This window comes from Petromyzon marinus, unplaced genomic scaffold, assembly GCF_048934315.1.
Source record: "Petromyzon marinus isolate PM22_M1 ecotype Great Lakes invasive population unplaced genomic scaffold, UKy_Petmar_22M1.pri1.0 PM_Scaffold_184, whole genome shotgun sequence".
Lineage (NCBI taxonomy): Eukaryota > Metazoa > Chordata > Hyperoartia > Petromyzontiformes > Petromyzontidae > Petromyzon > Petromyzon marinus.
The window spans coordinates 5,001-21,155 of NW_027423151.1; the positions used below are offsets into that span (position 1 = coordinate 5,001).

A 16,155-nucleotide genomic window follows, 5' to 3' on the forward strand; every position below is an offset into this window, starting at 1 on the left:
GGTGGTGATGGTGGTGGTGATGGTGGTGGTGGTGATGGTGGTGGTGATGGTGGTGATGGTGGTGGTGGTGGTGATAGTGGTGATGGTGGTGATGGTGGTGGTGGTGATGGTGGTGGTGGTGGTGATGGTGGTGGTGGTGGTGATGGTGGTGGTGGTGGTGATGGTGGTGGTGGTGGTGGTGATGGTGGTGGTGATGGTGATGGTGGTGGTGATGGTGATGATGGTGATGGTGGTGGTGGTGATGGTGGTGGTGGTGATGGTGGTGGTGATGGTGGTGATGGTGGTGGTGGTGGTGATGGTGGTGGTGATGGTGGTGATGGTGGTGGTGGTGGTGATGGTGGTGATGGTGATGGTGGTGATGGTGGTGGTGATGGTGGTGATGGTGATGGTGGTGATGGTGGTGGTGGTGATGGTGATGATGGTGGTGATGGTGGTGGTGATGGTGGTGGTGGTGATGGTGGTGATGGTGGTGGTGGTGATGGTGGTGGTGGTGATGGTGGTGGTGGTGATGGTGGTGGTGGTGATGGTGGTGGTGATGGTGGTGGTGGTGGTGATGGTGGTGGTGGTGGTGATGGTGGTGGTGGTGGTGGTGATGGTGGTGGTGATGGTGGTGGTGATGGTGATGGTGGTGGTGATGGTGGTGATGGTGATGGTGGTGGTGGTGATGGTGGTGGTGGTGATGGTGGTGATGGTGGTGGTGATGGTGGTGGTGATGGTGGTGGTGGTGGTGGTGATGGTGGTGATGGTGGTGGTGGTGATGGTGGTGGTGATGGTGGTGATGGTGGTGGTGGTGGTGGTGATGGTGGTGATGGTGGTGGTGGTGGTGGTGATGGTGGTGGTGATGGTGGTGGTGGTGGTGGTGATGGTGGTGGTGATGGTGGTGGTGATGGTGGTGGTGGTGGTGATGGTGGTGGTGATGGTGGTGGTGATGGTGGTGATGGTGGTGGTGGTGATGATGGTGATGGTGGTGATGGTGGTGGTGATGGTGGTGGTGGTGATGGTGGTGGTGGTGATGGTGGTGGTGATGGTGGTGGTGGTGGTGATGGTGGTGATGGTGGTGGTGATGGTGGTGGTGGTGATGGTGGTGGTGATGGTGGTGGTGATGGTGATGATGGTGGTGGTGGTGATGGTGATGGTGGTGATGGTGGTGGTTGTGGTGGTGGTGATGGTGGTGGTGATGATGGTGATGGTGGTGATGGTGGTGGTGGTGATGGTGGTGATGGTGGTGATGGTGGTGGTGATGGTGGTGGTGATGGTGGTGATGGTGGTGATGGTGGTGGTGATGGTGGTGGTGGTGATGGTGGTGATGGTGATGGTGGTGATGGTGGTGGTGAGGGTGGTGATGGTGGTGGTGGTGGTGATGGTGGTGGTGGTGATGGTGGTGGTGATGGTGGTGATGGTGATGGTGGTGGTGGTGATGGTGGTGGTGATGGTGGTGGTGGTGGTGATAGTGGTGATGGTGGTGATGGTGGTGGTGATGGTGGTGGTGGTGATGGTGGTGATGGTGATGGTGGTGATGGTGGTGGTGGTGGTGACGCTCACCACGCTCACCACGCTCACTACGTTCACCACCCACGCTCCTCACCACGCTCCACACCACTCACACTCCTCACCATGCTCCTCACCACTCACACTCCTCACCACACTCCTCACCACGCTCCTCACCACCCACGCTCACCACAGTCACCACCACGCTCCTCACCACGCTCCTCACCACTCACACTCCTCACCACACTCCTCACCACGCTCCTCACCACCCACGCTCACCACAGTCACCACCACGCTCCTCACCACAGTCACCACCACGCTCCTCACCACGCTCCTCACCACGCTCCTCACCACGCTCCTCACCACCCACGCTCACCACAGTCACCACCACGCTCCTCACCACGCTCCTCACCACTCACGCTCCTCACCACGCTCCTCACCACGCTCCTCACCACGCTCCTCACCACGCTCCTCACCACGCTCCTCACCACGCTCCTCACCACGCTCCTCACCACGCTCCTCACCACTCCTCTGCTGGTGCAGCAGCAGGAGTTGTGGCCGGGCTGACGGGAGGGGGTCCATGCCCAACACTTTGTGGACCTGGCCAAACGCCATCAGGCGCAGGGCATGCTGGTGGAGGTACACACACAGTGCGTACAGTATATACAGTACGGACAGTACACACAGTACGTACAGTGCATACAGTACGTACAGTACGTACTGTGTGCACAGTGCATACAGTACGTACAGTGCACGCACAGCGCGTACAGTACACACAGTGCGTACAGTGCATACAGTGTGCACAGTGCGTACAGTACGCACAGTGTGCGCAGTGCGTACAGTGCGTACAGTGCGTACGGCGCATACAGTGTGTACAGTGCACACAGCGCATACAGTACACACAGTACACACACAGTACACACACACACACAGTACACACACAGTACACACACACAGTACACACACACAGTACACACACAGTACACACACACAGTACACACACACAGTACACAGTACACACACACAGTACACACAGTACACACACACAGTACACACACACAGTACACACACAGTACACACACAGTACACACACACAGTACACACACACACAGTACACACACACACACAGTACACACACACACACAGTACACACACACACAGTACACACACAGTACACACACACAGTACACACACAGTACACACACACAGTACACACACACAGTACACACACAGTACACACACAAACAGTACACACACACAGTACACACACACAGTACAGACACACACAGTACACACACAGTACACACACAGTACACACACAAACAGTACACACACAGTACACACACACAGTACACACACACAGTACACACACAGTACACACACACAGCACACACACAGTACACACACACAGTACACACACACAGTACACACACACAGTACACACACAGTACACACACAGTACACACACACACACACAGTACACACACACAGTACACACACAGTACACACACACAGTACACACACACAGTACACACACAGTACACACACACAGTACACACACAGTACACACACACAGCACACACACAGTAAACAAACACAGTACACACACACGATACACACACACAGTACACACACAGTACACACACACACACACAGTACACACACACAGTACACACACACAGTACACACACACAGTACACACACACAGTACACACACACAGTACACACACAGTACACACACACAGCACACACACAGTACACACACACAGTACACACACACGATACACACACACAGTACACACACAAACAGTACACACACACAGTACACACACACAGTACAGACACACACAGTACACACACAGTACACACACAAACAGTACACACACAGTACACACACACAGTACACACACACAGTACACACACAGTACACACACACAGCACACACACAGTACACACACACAGGATACACACACACAGTACACACACAAACAGTACACACACACAGTACACACACACGGTACAGACACACACAGTACACACACAGCACACACACACAGTACACACACACAGTACACACACAAACAGTACACACACACAGTACACACACACGGTACAGACACACACAGTACACACACAGTACACACACACAGTACACACACACAGTACACACACAAACAGTACACACACACAGTACACACACACAGTACACACACAGTACACACACACAGTACACACACACACTACACACAGTACACACACAGTACACACACAGTACACACACACAGTACACACACACAGTACACACACAGTACACACACAGTACAGACAGTACACACACAGTACACACACACAGTACACACACACAGTACACACACAGTACACACACAAAGTACACACACACAGTACACACACAGTACACACACACACAGTACACACACACAGTACACACACACACAGTACACACACATTACACACACACAGTACACACACACAGTACACACACAGTACACACACAGTACACACACACAGTACACACACAGTACACACACACAGTACACACACAAAGTACACACACACAGTACACACACACACAGTACACACACACACAGTACACACACAGTACACACACACAGTACACACACACAGTACACACACAGTACACACACAGTACACACACACAGTACACACACAGTACACACACAGTACACACACAGTACACACACACAGTACACACACACACACAGTACACACACAGTACACACACACAGTACACACACACACAGTACACACACACACAGTACACACACACAGTACACACACACACAGTACACACACAGTACACACAGTACACACACACAGTACACACACACACACAGTACACACACAGTACACACACACAGTACACACACAGTACACACACACAGTACACACAGTACACACACACAGTACACACACAGTACACACACAGTACACACAGTACACACACAGTACACACACAGTACACACACACAGTACACACACACAGTACACACACACAGTACACACACAGTAAACACACACAGTAAACACACACAGTACACACACAGTACACACACAGTACACACACACAGTACACACACAGTACACACACACAGTACACACACAGTACACACAGCACACACACAGTACACACACACACAGTACACACACACAGTACACACACAGTACACACACAGTACACACACACAGTACACACACAGTACACACACAGTACACACACACACAGTACACACACACAGTACACACACACACAGTACACACACACAGTACACACAGTACACACACAGTACACACAGTACACACACACAGTACACACAGTACACACACAGTACACACACACAGTACACACACACAGTACACACACACAGTACACACACACAGTACACACACAGTACACACACACAGTACACACACACAGTACACACACACAGTACACACACACAGTACACACACACAGTACACACACAGTGACACACACACAGTACACACACACAGCACACACAGTACACACAGTACACACACACAGTACACACACACAGTACACACACAAAGTACACACACACAGTACACACACACACAAAGTACACACACACAGTACACACAGTACACACACACACACAGTACACACACACAGTACACACACACAGTACACACACACAGTACACACACACAGTACACACACACAGTACACACACAGTACACACACACAGTACACACACACAGTACACAGTACACACACACAGTACACACACACAGTACACACACACAGTACACACACACAGTACACACACAGTACACACACACAGTACACACACAGTACACACACACAGCACACACACAGTGCACACACACAGTACACACACACGATACACACACACGATACACACACACAGTACACACACAGTACACACACACACACACAGTACACACACACAGTACACACACACAGTACACACACAGTACACACACACAGTACACACACACAGTACACACACAGTACACACACACAGTACACACATAGTACACACACACAGCACACACACAGTACACACACACAGTACACACACACGATACACACACAGTACACACACAAACAGTACACACACACAGTACACACACACAGTACAGACACACACAGTACACACACAGTACACACACAAACAGTACACACACAGTACACACACACAGTACACACACAGTACACACACACAGCACACACACAGTACACACACACAGGATACACACACACAGTACACACACAAACAGTACACACACACAGTACACACACACGGTACAGACACACACAGTACACACACAGTACACACACACAGTACACACACACAGTACACACACAAACAGTACACACACACAGTACACACACACAGTACACACACAGTACACACACACAGTACACACACAGTACACACACACAGTACACACACACAGTACACACACACAGTACACACACAGTACACACACACAGTACACACACAGTACACACACAGTACACACACACAGTACACACACACACTACACACAGTACACACACAGTACACACACAGTACACACACACAGTACACACACACAGTACACACACAGTACACACACAGTACAGACAGTACACACACAGTACACACACACAGTACACACACAGTACACACACAAAGTACACACACACAGTACACACACAGTACACACACACACACAGTACACACACACAGTACACACACACACAGTACACACACATTACACACACACAGTACACACACAGTACACACACACAGTACACACACAAAGTACACACACACAGTACACACACACACAGTACACACACACACAGTACACACACAGTACACACACACAGTACACACACACAGTACACACACAGTACACACACAGTACACACACACAGTACACACACAGTACACACACAGTACACACACACAGTACACACACACACACAGTACACACACAGTACACACACACAGTACACACACACACAGTACACACACACAGTACACACACACACAGTACACACACAGTACACACAGTACACACACACAGTACACACACACACACAGTACACACACAGTACACACACACAGTACACACACAGTACACACACAGTACACACACACAGTACACACAGTACACACACACAGTACACACACAGTACACACACAGTACACACAGTACACACACAGTACACACACAGTACACACACACAGTACACACACACAGTACACACACACAGTACACACACAGTAAACACACACAGTAAACACACACAGTACACACACAGTACACACACAGTACACACACACAGTACACACACAGTACACACAGTACACACACACAGTACACACACAGTACACACAGCACACACACAGTACACACACACACAGTACACACACACAGTACACACACAGTACACACACACACAGTACACACACACACAGTACACACACACACAGTACACACACAGTACACACAGTACACACACACGGTACACACACACACACAGTACACACACAGTACACACACACAGTACACACACAGTACACACACAGTACACACACACAGTACACACAGTACACACACACAGTACACACACAGTACACACACAGTACACACAGTACACACACAGTACACACACAGTACACACACACAGTACACACACACAGTACACACACACAGTACACACACAGTAAACACACACAGTACACACACAGTACACACACAGTACACACACACAGTACACACACAGTACACACAGTACACACACACAGTACACACACAGTACACACAGCACACACACACAGTACACACACAGTACACACAGTACACACACACAGTACACACAGTACACACACAGTACACACACACAGTACACACACACAGTACACACACACAGTACACACACACAGTACACACACACAGTACACACACACAGTACACACACACAGTACACACACACAGTACACACACACAGTACACACACACAGCACACACAGCACACACAGTACACACACACAGTACACACACACAGTACACACACAAAGTACACACACACAGTACACACACACACAAAGTACACACACACAGTACACACAGTACACATACACACACAGTACACACACACAGTACACACACACAGTACACACACACAGTACACACACAGTACACACACACAGTACACACACACAGTACACAGTACACACACACAGTACACACACACAGTACACACACACAGTACACACACACAGTACACACACAGTACACACACACAGCACACACACAGTACACACACACAGTACACACACACGATACACACACACAGTACACACACAGTACACACACACACACACAGTACACACACACAGTACACACACACAGTACACACACAGTACACACACACAGTACACACACACAGTACACACACAGTACACACACACAGTACACACATAGTACACACACACAGCACACACACAGTACACACACACAGTACACACACACGATACACACACAGTACACACACAAACAGTACACACACACAGTACACACACACAGCACACACACAGTACACACACACAGTACACACACACGATACACACACAGTACACACACAAACAGTACACACACACAGTACACACACACAGTACAGACACACACAGTACACACACAGTACACACACAGTACACACACAAACAGTACACACACAGTACACACACACAGTACACACACACAGTACACACACAGTACACACACACAGCACACACACAGTACACACACACAGGATACACACACACAGTACACACACAAACAGTACACACACACAGTACACACACACGGTACAGACACACACAGTACACACACAGTACACACACACAGTACACACACACAGTACACACACACAGTACACACAAACAGTACACACACACAGTACACACACAGTACACACACACAGTACACACACAGTACACACACACAGTACACACACAGTACACACACACAGTACACACACAGTACACACACACAGTACACACACAGTACACACACAGTACACACACACAGTACACACACACACTACACACAGTACACACACAGTACACACACAGTACACACACACAGTACACACACACAGTACACACACAGTACACACACAGTACAGACAGTACACACACAGTACACACACACAGTACACACACACAGTACACACACAGTACACACACAAAGTACACACACACAGTACACACACAGTACACACACACACAGTACACACACACACAGTACACACACATTACACACACACAGTACACACACAGTACACACACAGTACACACACACAGTACACACACAAAGTACACACACACAGTACACACACACACAGTACACACACACACAGTACACACACACACAGTACACACACACAGTACACACACACACAGTACACACACAGTACACACAGTACACACACACAGTACACACACACACACAGTACACACACAGTACACACACACAGTACACACACAGTACACACACAGTACACACACACAGTACACACAGTACACACACAGTACACACACAGTACACACAGTACACACACAGTACACACACAGTACACACACACAGTACACACACACAGTACACACACACAGTACACACACAGTAAACACACACAGTAAACACACACAGTACACACACAGTACACACACAGTACACACACACAGTACACACACAGTACACACACACAGTACACACACAGTACACACAGCACACACACAGTACACACACACACAGTACACACACACAGTACACACACAGTACACACACAGTACACACACACAGTACACACACAGTACACACACACACAGTACACACACACAGTACACACACACACAGTACACACACACAGTACACACAGTACACACACAGTACACACAGTACACACACACAGTACACACAGTACACACACAGTACACACACACAGTACACACACACAGTACACACACACAGTACACACACAGTACACACACACAGTACACACACACAGTACACACACACAGTACACACACAGTGACACACACACAGTACACACACACAGCACACACAGTACACACAGTACACACACACAGTACACACACAAAGTACACACACACAGTACACACACACACAAAGTACACACACAGTACACACAGTACACACACACACACAGTACACACACACAGTACACACACACAGTACACACACACAGTACACACACACAGTACACACACACAGTACACAGTACACACACACAGTACACACACAGTACACACAGTACACACACACAGTACACACAGTACACACACACAGTACACACACACACAGTACACACACAGTACACACACACACAGTACATACACACAGTACACACACAGTACACACAGTACACACACACAGTACACACACAGTACACACAGTACACACACACACAGTACACACAGTACACACACAGTACACACACACAGTACACACACACAGTACACACAGTACACACACACAGTACACACACACAGTACACAGTACACACACACAGTACACACAGTACACACACACACAGTACACACACAGTACACACACACAGTACACACAGTACACACACACAGTACACACAGTACACACACACAGTACACACACAGTACACACACAGTACACACACACAGTACACACACAGTACACACACACAGTACACACACAGTACACACACAGTACACACACACAGTACACACACAGTACACACACACAGTACACACACACAGTACACACACAGTACACACACACAGTACACACACAGTACACACACAGTACACACACACACAGTACACACACAGTACACACACACAGTACACACACAGTACACACACAGTACACACACACAGTACACACACACAGTACACACAGTACACACACAGTACACACAGTACACACACACAGTACACACACAGTACACACACAGTACACACACAGTACACACACAGTACACACACACAGTACACACACACAGTACACACACAGTACACACACACAGTACACACACAGTACACACACACAGTACACACACAGTACACACACACAGTACACACACAGTACACACACAGTACACACACAGTACACACACACAGTACACACACACAGTACACACACAGTACACACACACAGTACACACACACACAGTACACACACAGTACACACACAGTACACACACACAGTACACACACACAGTACACACACAGTACACACACACAGTACAGAGTAGGCAAGTGAGTGAGTGGGTGAGTGAGTGAGTGAGTGGGTGAGTGAGTGAGTGGGTGAGTGAGTGGTGAGTGGTGAGTGAGTGGTGAGTGAGTGGGTGGGTGAGTGGTGAGTGAGTGGTGAGTGAGTGGTGAGTGAGTGAGTGGTGAGTGGTGAGTGGTGAGTGAGTGAGTGAGTGGGTGAGTGAGTGAGTGAGTGGGTGAGTGAGTGGGTGAGTGAGTGAGTGGTGAGTGAGTGAGTGGTGAGTGAGTGGTGAGTGAGTGAGTGGGTGAGTGAGTGAGTGGTGAGTGAGTGAGTGGTGAGTGAGTGGTGAGTGAGTGGTGAGTGAGTGAGTGAGTGGGTGAGTGAGTGGTGAGTGAGTGAGTGAGTGGGTGAGTGAGTGAGTGGGTGAGTGAGTGAGTGAGTGGGTGAGTGAGTGGGTGAGTGAGTAGGTGAGTGAGTGGGTGAGTGAGTGGGTGAGTGAGTGAGTGGGTGAGTGAGTGGTGAGTGAGTGAGTGAGTGGGTGAGTGAGTGAGTGGTGAGTGAGTGAGTGGTGAGTGAGTGGTGAGTGAGTGGTGAGTGAGTGAGTGGGTGAGTGAGTGGTGAGTGAGTGAGTGGGTGAGTGAGTGAGTGGTGAGTGAGTGAGTGGTGAGTGAGTGGTGAGTGAGTGGTGAGTGAGTGAGTGAGTGGTGAGTGAGTGGGTGAGTGAGTGAGTGGGTGAGTGAGTGGGTGAGTGAGTGGGTGAGTGAGTAGGTGAGTGAGTGAGTGAGTGGGTGATTGAGTGAGTGAGTGAGTGAGTGGGTGGGTGAGTGAGTGAGTGGGTGAGTGAGTGGTGAGAAGGTGAGTGGTGAGTGAGTGGTGAGTGGGTGAGTGGTGAGTGGTGAGTGAGTGGGTGGGTGGGTGAGTGAGTGAGTGGGTGAGTGAGTGGGTGGGTGAGTGAGTGAGTGGTGAGTGGGTGAGTGAGTGAGTGAGTGGGTGGGTGAGTGGGTGAGTGAGTGGGTGATTGAGTGAGTGAGTGGGTGGGTGGGTGAGTGAGTGAGTGAGTGGGTGAGTGAGTGGTGAGTAGGTGAGTGGTGAGTGAGTGGTGAGTGGGTGAGTGGTGAGTGGTGAGTGAGTGGGTGGGTGGGTGGGTGAGTGAGTGAGTGAGTGGGTGAGTGAGTGGGTGGGTGAGTGAGTGGGTGGGTGAGTGAGTGAGTGGTGAGTGGGTGAGTGAGTGAGTGGGTGGGTGAGTGGGTGAGTGAGTGGGTGATTGAGTGAGTGAGTGAGTGGGTGAGTGAGTGAGTGGGTGAGTGAGTGGTGAGTAGGTGAGTGGTGAGTGAGTGGTGAGTGGGTGAGTGGTGAGTGGTGAGTGAGTGGGTGGGTGGGTGGGTGAGTGAGTGAGTGGGTGAGTGAGTGGGTGGGTGAGTGAGTGAGTGGTGAGTGGGTGAGTGAGTGAGTGAGTGGGTGGGTGAGTGGGTGAGTGAGTGGGTGATTGAGTGAGTGAGTGGGTGGGTGAGTGAGTGAGTGAGTGGGTGAGTGAGTGGTGAGTAGGTGAGTGGTGAGTGAGTGGTGAGTGAGTGGGTGGGTGGGTGGGTGAGTGAGTGAGTGGGTGAGTGAGTGGGTGGGTGAGTGAGTGGTGAGTGGGTGAGTGAGTGAGTGAGTGGGTGATTGAGTGAGTGAGTGAGTGGGTGGGTGAGTGAGTGGGTGAGTGAGTGGTGAGTGAGTGGTGAGTGAGTGGTGAGTGGGTGGTGAGACCTGGGCACTGTGTGTGATGTCTTCACGCTGCTGCTGGCTCAGCTTAGCGAGGGCATCCGTGGGAGTTTTCTCGCACGGATCGCTCAGACCGGGACCCTCTACACACAGACACACACACACAGACACACAGACACATAGACACACACAGACACATAGACACACACAGACACACACACACAGACACACACACAGACACACACAGACACACACACACACACAGACACACACACACAGACACACAGACACACACAGATACACACATACAGACACACACACAGACACACACAGACACACACAGACACACACAGACACACAGACACACACACACACAGACACACACAGACACACACACACAGACACACACAGACACACACACACACAGACACACACACACACATACACACAGACACACACACAGACACACACAGTCACACACAGACACACACAGACATACACAGTCACACACACAGACACACACAGTCACACACACACACACAGTCACACACACAGTTACACACACAGTCACACACAGACACACACACAGACACACACACAGTCACACATACAGACACACACACAGTCACACATACAGACACACAGACACACAGTCACACACACACACAGACACACACAGACACACACACAGTCACACACACAGACACACAGATACACACACACACATACACACACAGACACACACACAGACAGTCACACACACAGGTTCGATCCCTGGACCCTGTGAGATGTTGACTACCTCGCCTGGTACACAGGAGGTCGTGGGTTCGATCCCTGGACCCTGTGAGATGTTGACTACCTCGCCTGGTACACAGGAGGTCGTGGGTTCGATCCCTGGACCCTGTGAGATGTTGACTACCTCGCCTGGTACACAGGAGGTCGTGGGTTCGAACCCTGGACCCTGTGAGATGTTGACTACCTCGCCTGGTACACAGGAGGTCGTGGGTTCGAACCCTGGACCCTGTGAGATGTTGACTACCTCGCCTGGTGTACAGGAGGTCGTGGGTTAGATCCCTGGACCCTGTGAGATGTTGACTACCTCGCCTGGTATACAGGAGGTCGTGGGTTAGATCCCTGGACCCTGTGAGATGTTGACTACCTCGCCTGGTATACAGGAGGTCGTGGGTTAGATCCCTGGACCCTGTGAGATGTTGACTACCTCGCCTGGTACACAGGAGGTTGTGGGTTCGATCCCTGGACCCTGTGAGATGTTGACTACCTCGCCTGGTACACAGGAGGTCGTGGGTTCGATCCCTGGACCCTGTGAGATGTTGACTACCTCGCCTGATCTACAGGAGGTCGTGGGTTCGATCCCTGGACCCTGTGAGATGTTGACTACCTCGCCTGGTACACAGGAGGTCGTGGGTTCGAACCCTGGACCCTGTGAGATGTTGACTACCTCGCCTGGTGTACAGGAGGTCATGGGTTAGATCCCTGGACCCTGTGAGATGTTGACTACCTCGCCTGGTATACAGGAGGTCGTGGGTTAGATCCCTGGACCCTGTGAGATGTTGACTACCTCGCCTGGTATACAGGAGGTCGTGGGTTAGATCCCTGGACCCTGTGAGATGTTGACTACCTCGCCTGGTACACAGTAGGTTGTGGGTTCGATCCCTGGACCCTGTGAGATGTTGACTACCTCGCCTGGTACACAGGAGGTCGTGGGTTCTATCACTCTACCCTGTGAGATGTTGACTACCTCGCCTGGTCTACAGGAGGTCGTGGGTTCGATCCCTGGACCCTGTGAGATGTTGACTACCTCGCCTGGTACACAGGAGGTCGTGGGTTCGATCCCTGGACCCTGTGAGATGTTGACTACCTCGCCTGGTACACAGGAGGTCGTGGGTTCGATCCCTGGACCCTGTGAGATGTTGACTACCTCGCCTGGTACACAGGAGGTCGTGGGTTAGATCCCTGGACCCTGTGAGATGTTGACTACCTCGCCTGGTGTACAGGAGGTCGTGGGTTCTATCCCCGGACCCTGTGAGATGTTGACTACCTCGCCTGGTACACAGGAGGTCGTGGGTTCGATCCCTGTACCCTGTGAGATGTTGACTACCTCGCCTGGTGCACAGGAGGTCGTGGGTTAGATCCCTGTGAGATGTTGACTACCTCGCCTGGTCTACAGGAGGTCGTGGGTTAGATCCCTGTACCCTGTGAGATGTTGACTACCTCGCCTGGTACACAGGAGGTCTCTCACCGTGCAAGATGATCCCTGGACCCTGTGAGATGTTGACTACCTCGCCTGGTACACAGGAGGTCGTGGGTTAGATCCCTGGACCCTGTGAGATGTTGACTACCTCGCCTGGTACACAGGAGGTCTCTCACCGTGCAAGATGATCCCTGACCCTGTGAGATGTTGACTACCTCGCCTGGTACACAGGAGGTCGTGGGTTCTATCCCTGGACCCTGTGAGATGTTGACTACCTCGCCTGGTACACAGGAGGTCGTGGGTTCGATCCCTGTACCCTGTGAGATGTTGACTACCTCGCCAGGTCTACAGGAGGTCGTGGGTTCTATCCCTGGACCCTGTGAGATGTTGACTACCTCGCCTGGTACACAGGAGGTCTCTCACCGTGCAAGATGATCCCTGACCCTGTGAGATGTTGACTACCTCGCCTGGTCCACAGGAGGTCGTGGGTTAGATCCCTGGACCCTGTGAGATGTTGACTACCTCGCCTGGTCTACAGGAGGTCGTGGGTTAGATCCCTGGACCCTGTGAGATGTTGACTACCTCGCCTGGTCTACAGGAGGTCTCTCACCGTGCAGGATGATCCCTGGACCCTGTGAGATGTTGACTACCTCGCCTGGTCTACAGGAGGTCGTGGGTTCTATCCCTGGACCCTGTGAGATGTTGACTACCTCGCCTGGTACACAGGAGGTCTCTCACCGTGCAGGATGATCCCGGATGCGAGGGTTTCCAGGACCCTACGGAGGGCCTCGCCCGGCCCCAGTGGACGTGGAGCTGTGCCCAGAGCCTTCTCACACAGCAGCTGCAAGGCCTGAGACACACACACACAGACACATACACACACAGTCATATATATACATATATACACATATATACATACATACACACACAGTCACATACATACATACACAAAGTCATATATACATACACATATACATATATACACACATATACATATATACACATACATATACACACACACACACAGTCACATACACATACATATATATACACACACACAGTCACATATACACACACAGTCATATATATACATACACAGTCACATATACACACACATATATACATATATACACACATATATACACACATACATACACACACATACACATATACATATATACATACATACACACATACACATATATATACACACACACACAGTCACATACACATACATACATATATACACACACACAGTCACATATACACACACAGTCATATATATATACATATATACACACATATATACATACATACACATACACACACAGAGTCACATATACACACATATACATACATACACACACACAGTCACATATACACACATACACACACACAGTCACATATACACACATATATATACATACACACACATACATACACACACAGACACA

General features: G+C 50.1%; 1 protein-coding gene across 2 annotated transcripts in view; it reads right to left on the minus strand.

Annotated features, from left to right (window-relative positions):
• Window positions 1-1,770: 1,770 nt before the first annotated feature.
• Window positions 1,771-16,155, minus strand: part of LOC116937636 (interleukin enhancer-binding factor 3-like) — a 78,872-nt gene continuing 64,487 nt past the window's right edge. The window contains exons 8-10 of one of the 2 annotated variants that reach the window (XM_076063766.1): window positions 15,440-15,551; window positions 12,535-12,632; window positions 1,771-2,118 (exon numbers count right to left, since the gene is read on the minus strand). In XM_076063766.1, coding sequence (XP_075919881.1) covers window positions 1,897-2,118; window positions 12,535-12,632; window positions 15,440-15,551 — 432 coding nt within the window. In that variant the 3' untranslated portion in view covers window positions 1,771-1,896. The remainder of the gene's footprint in view (window positions 2,119-12,534; window positions 12,633-15,439; window positions 15,552-16,155) is intronic. The other variant, XM_076063765.1, reaches the window with a different exon arrangement.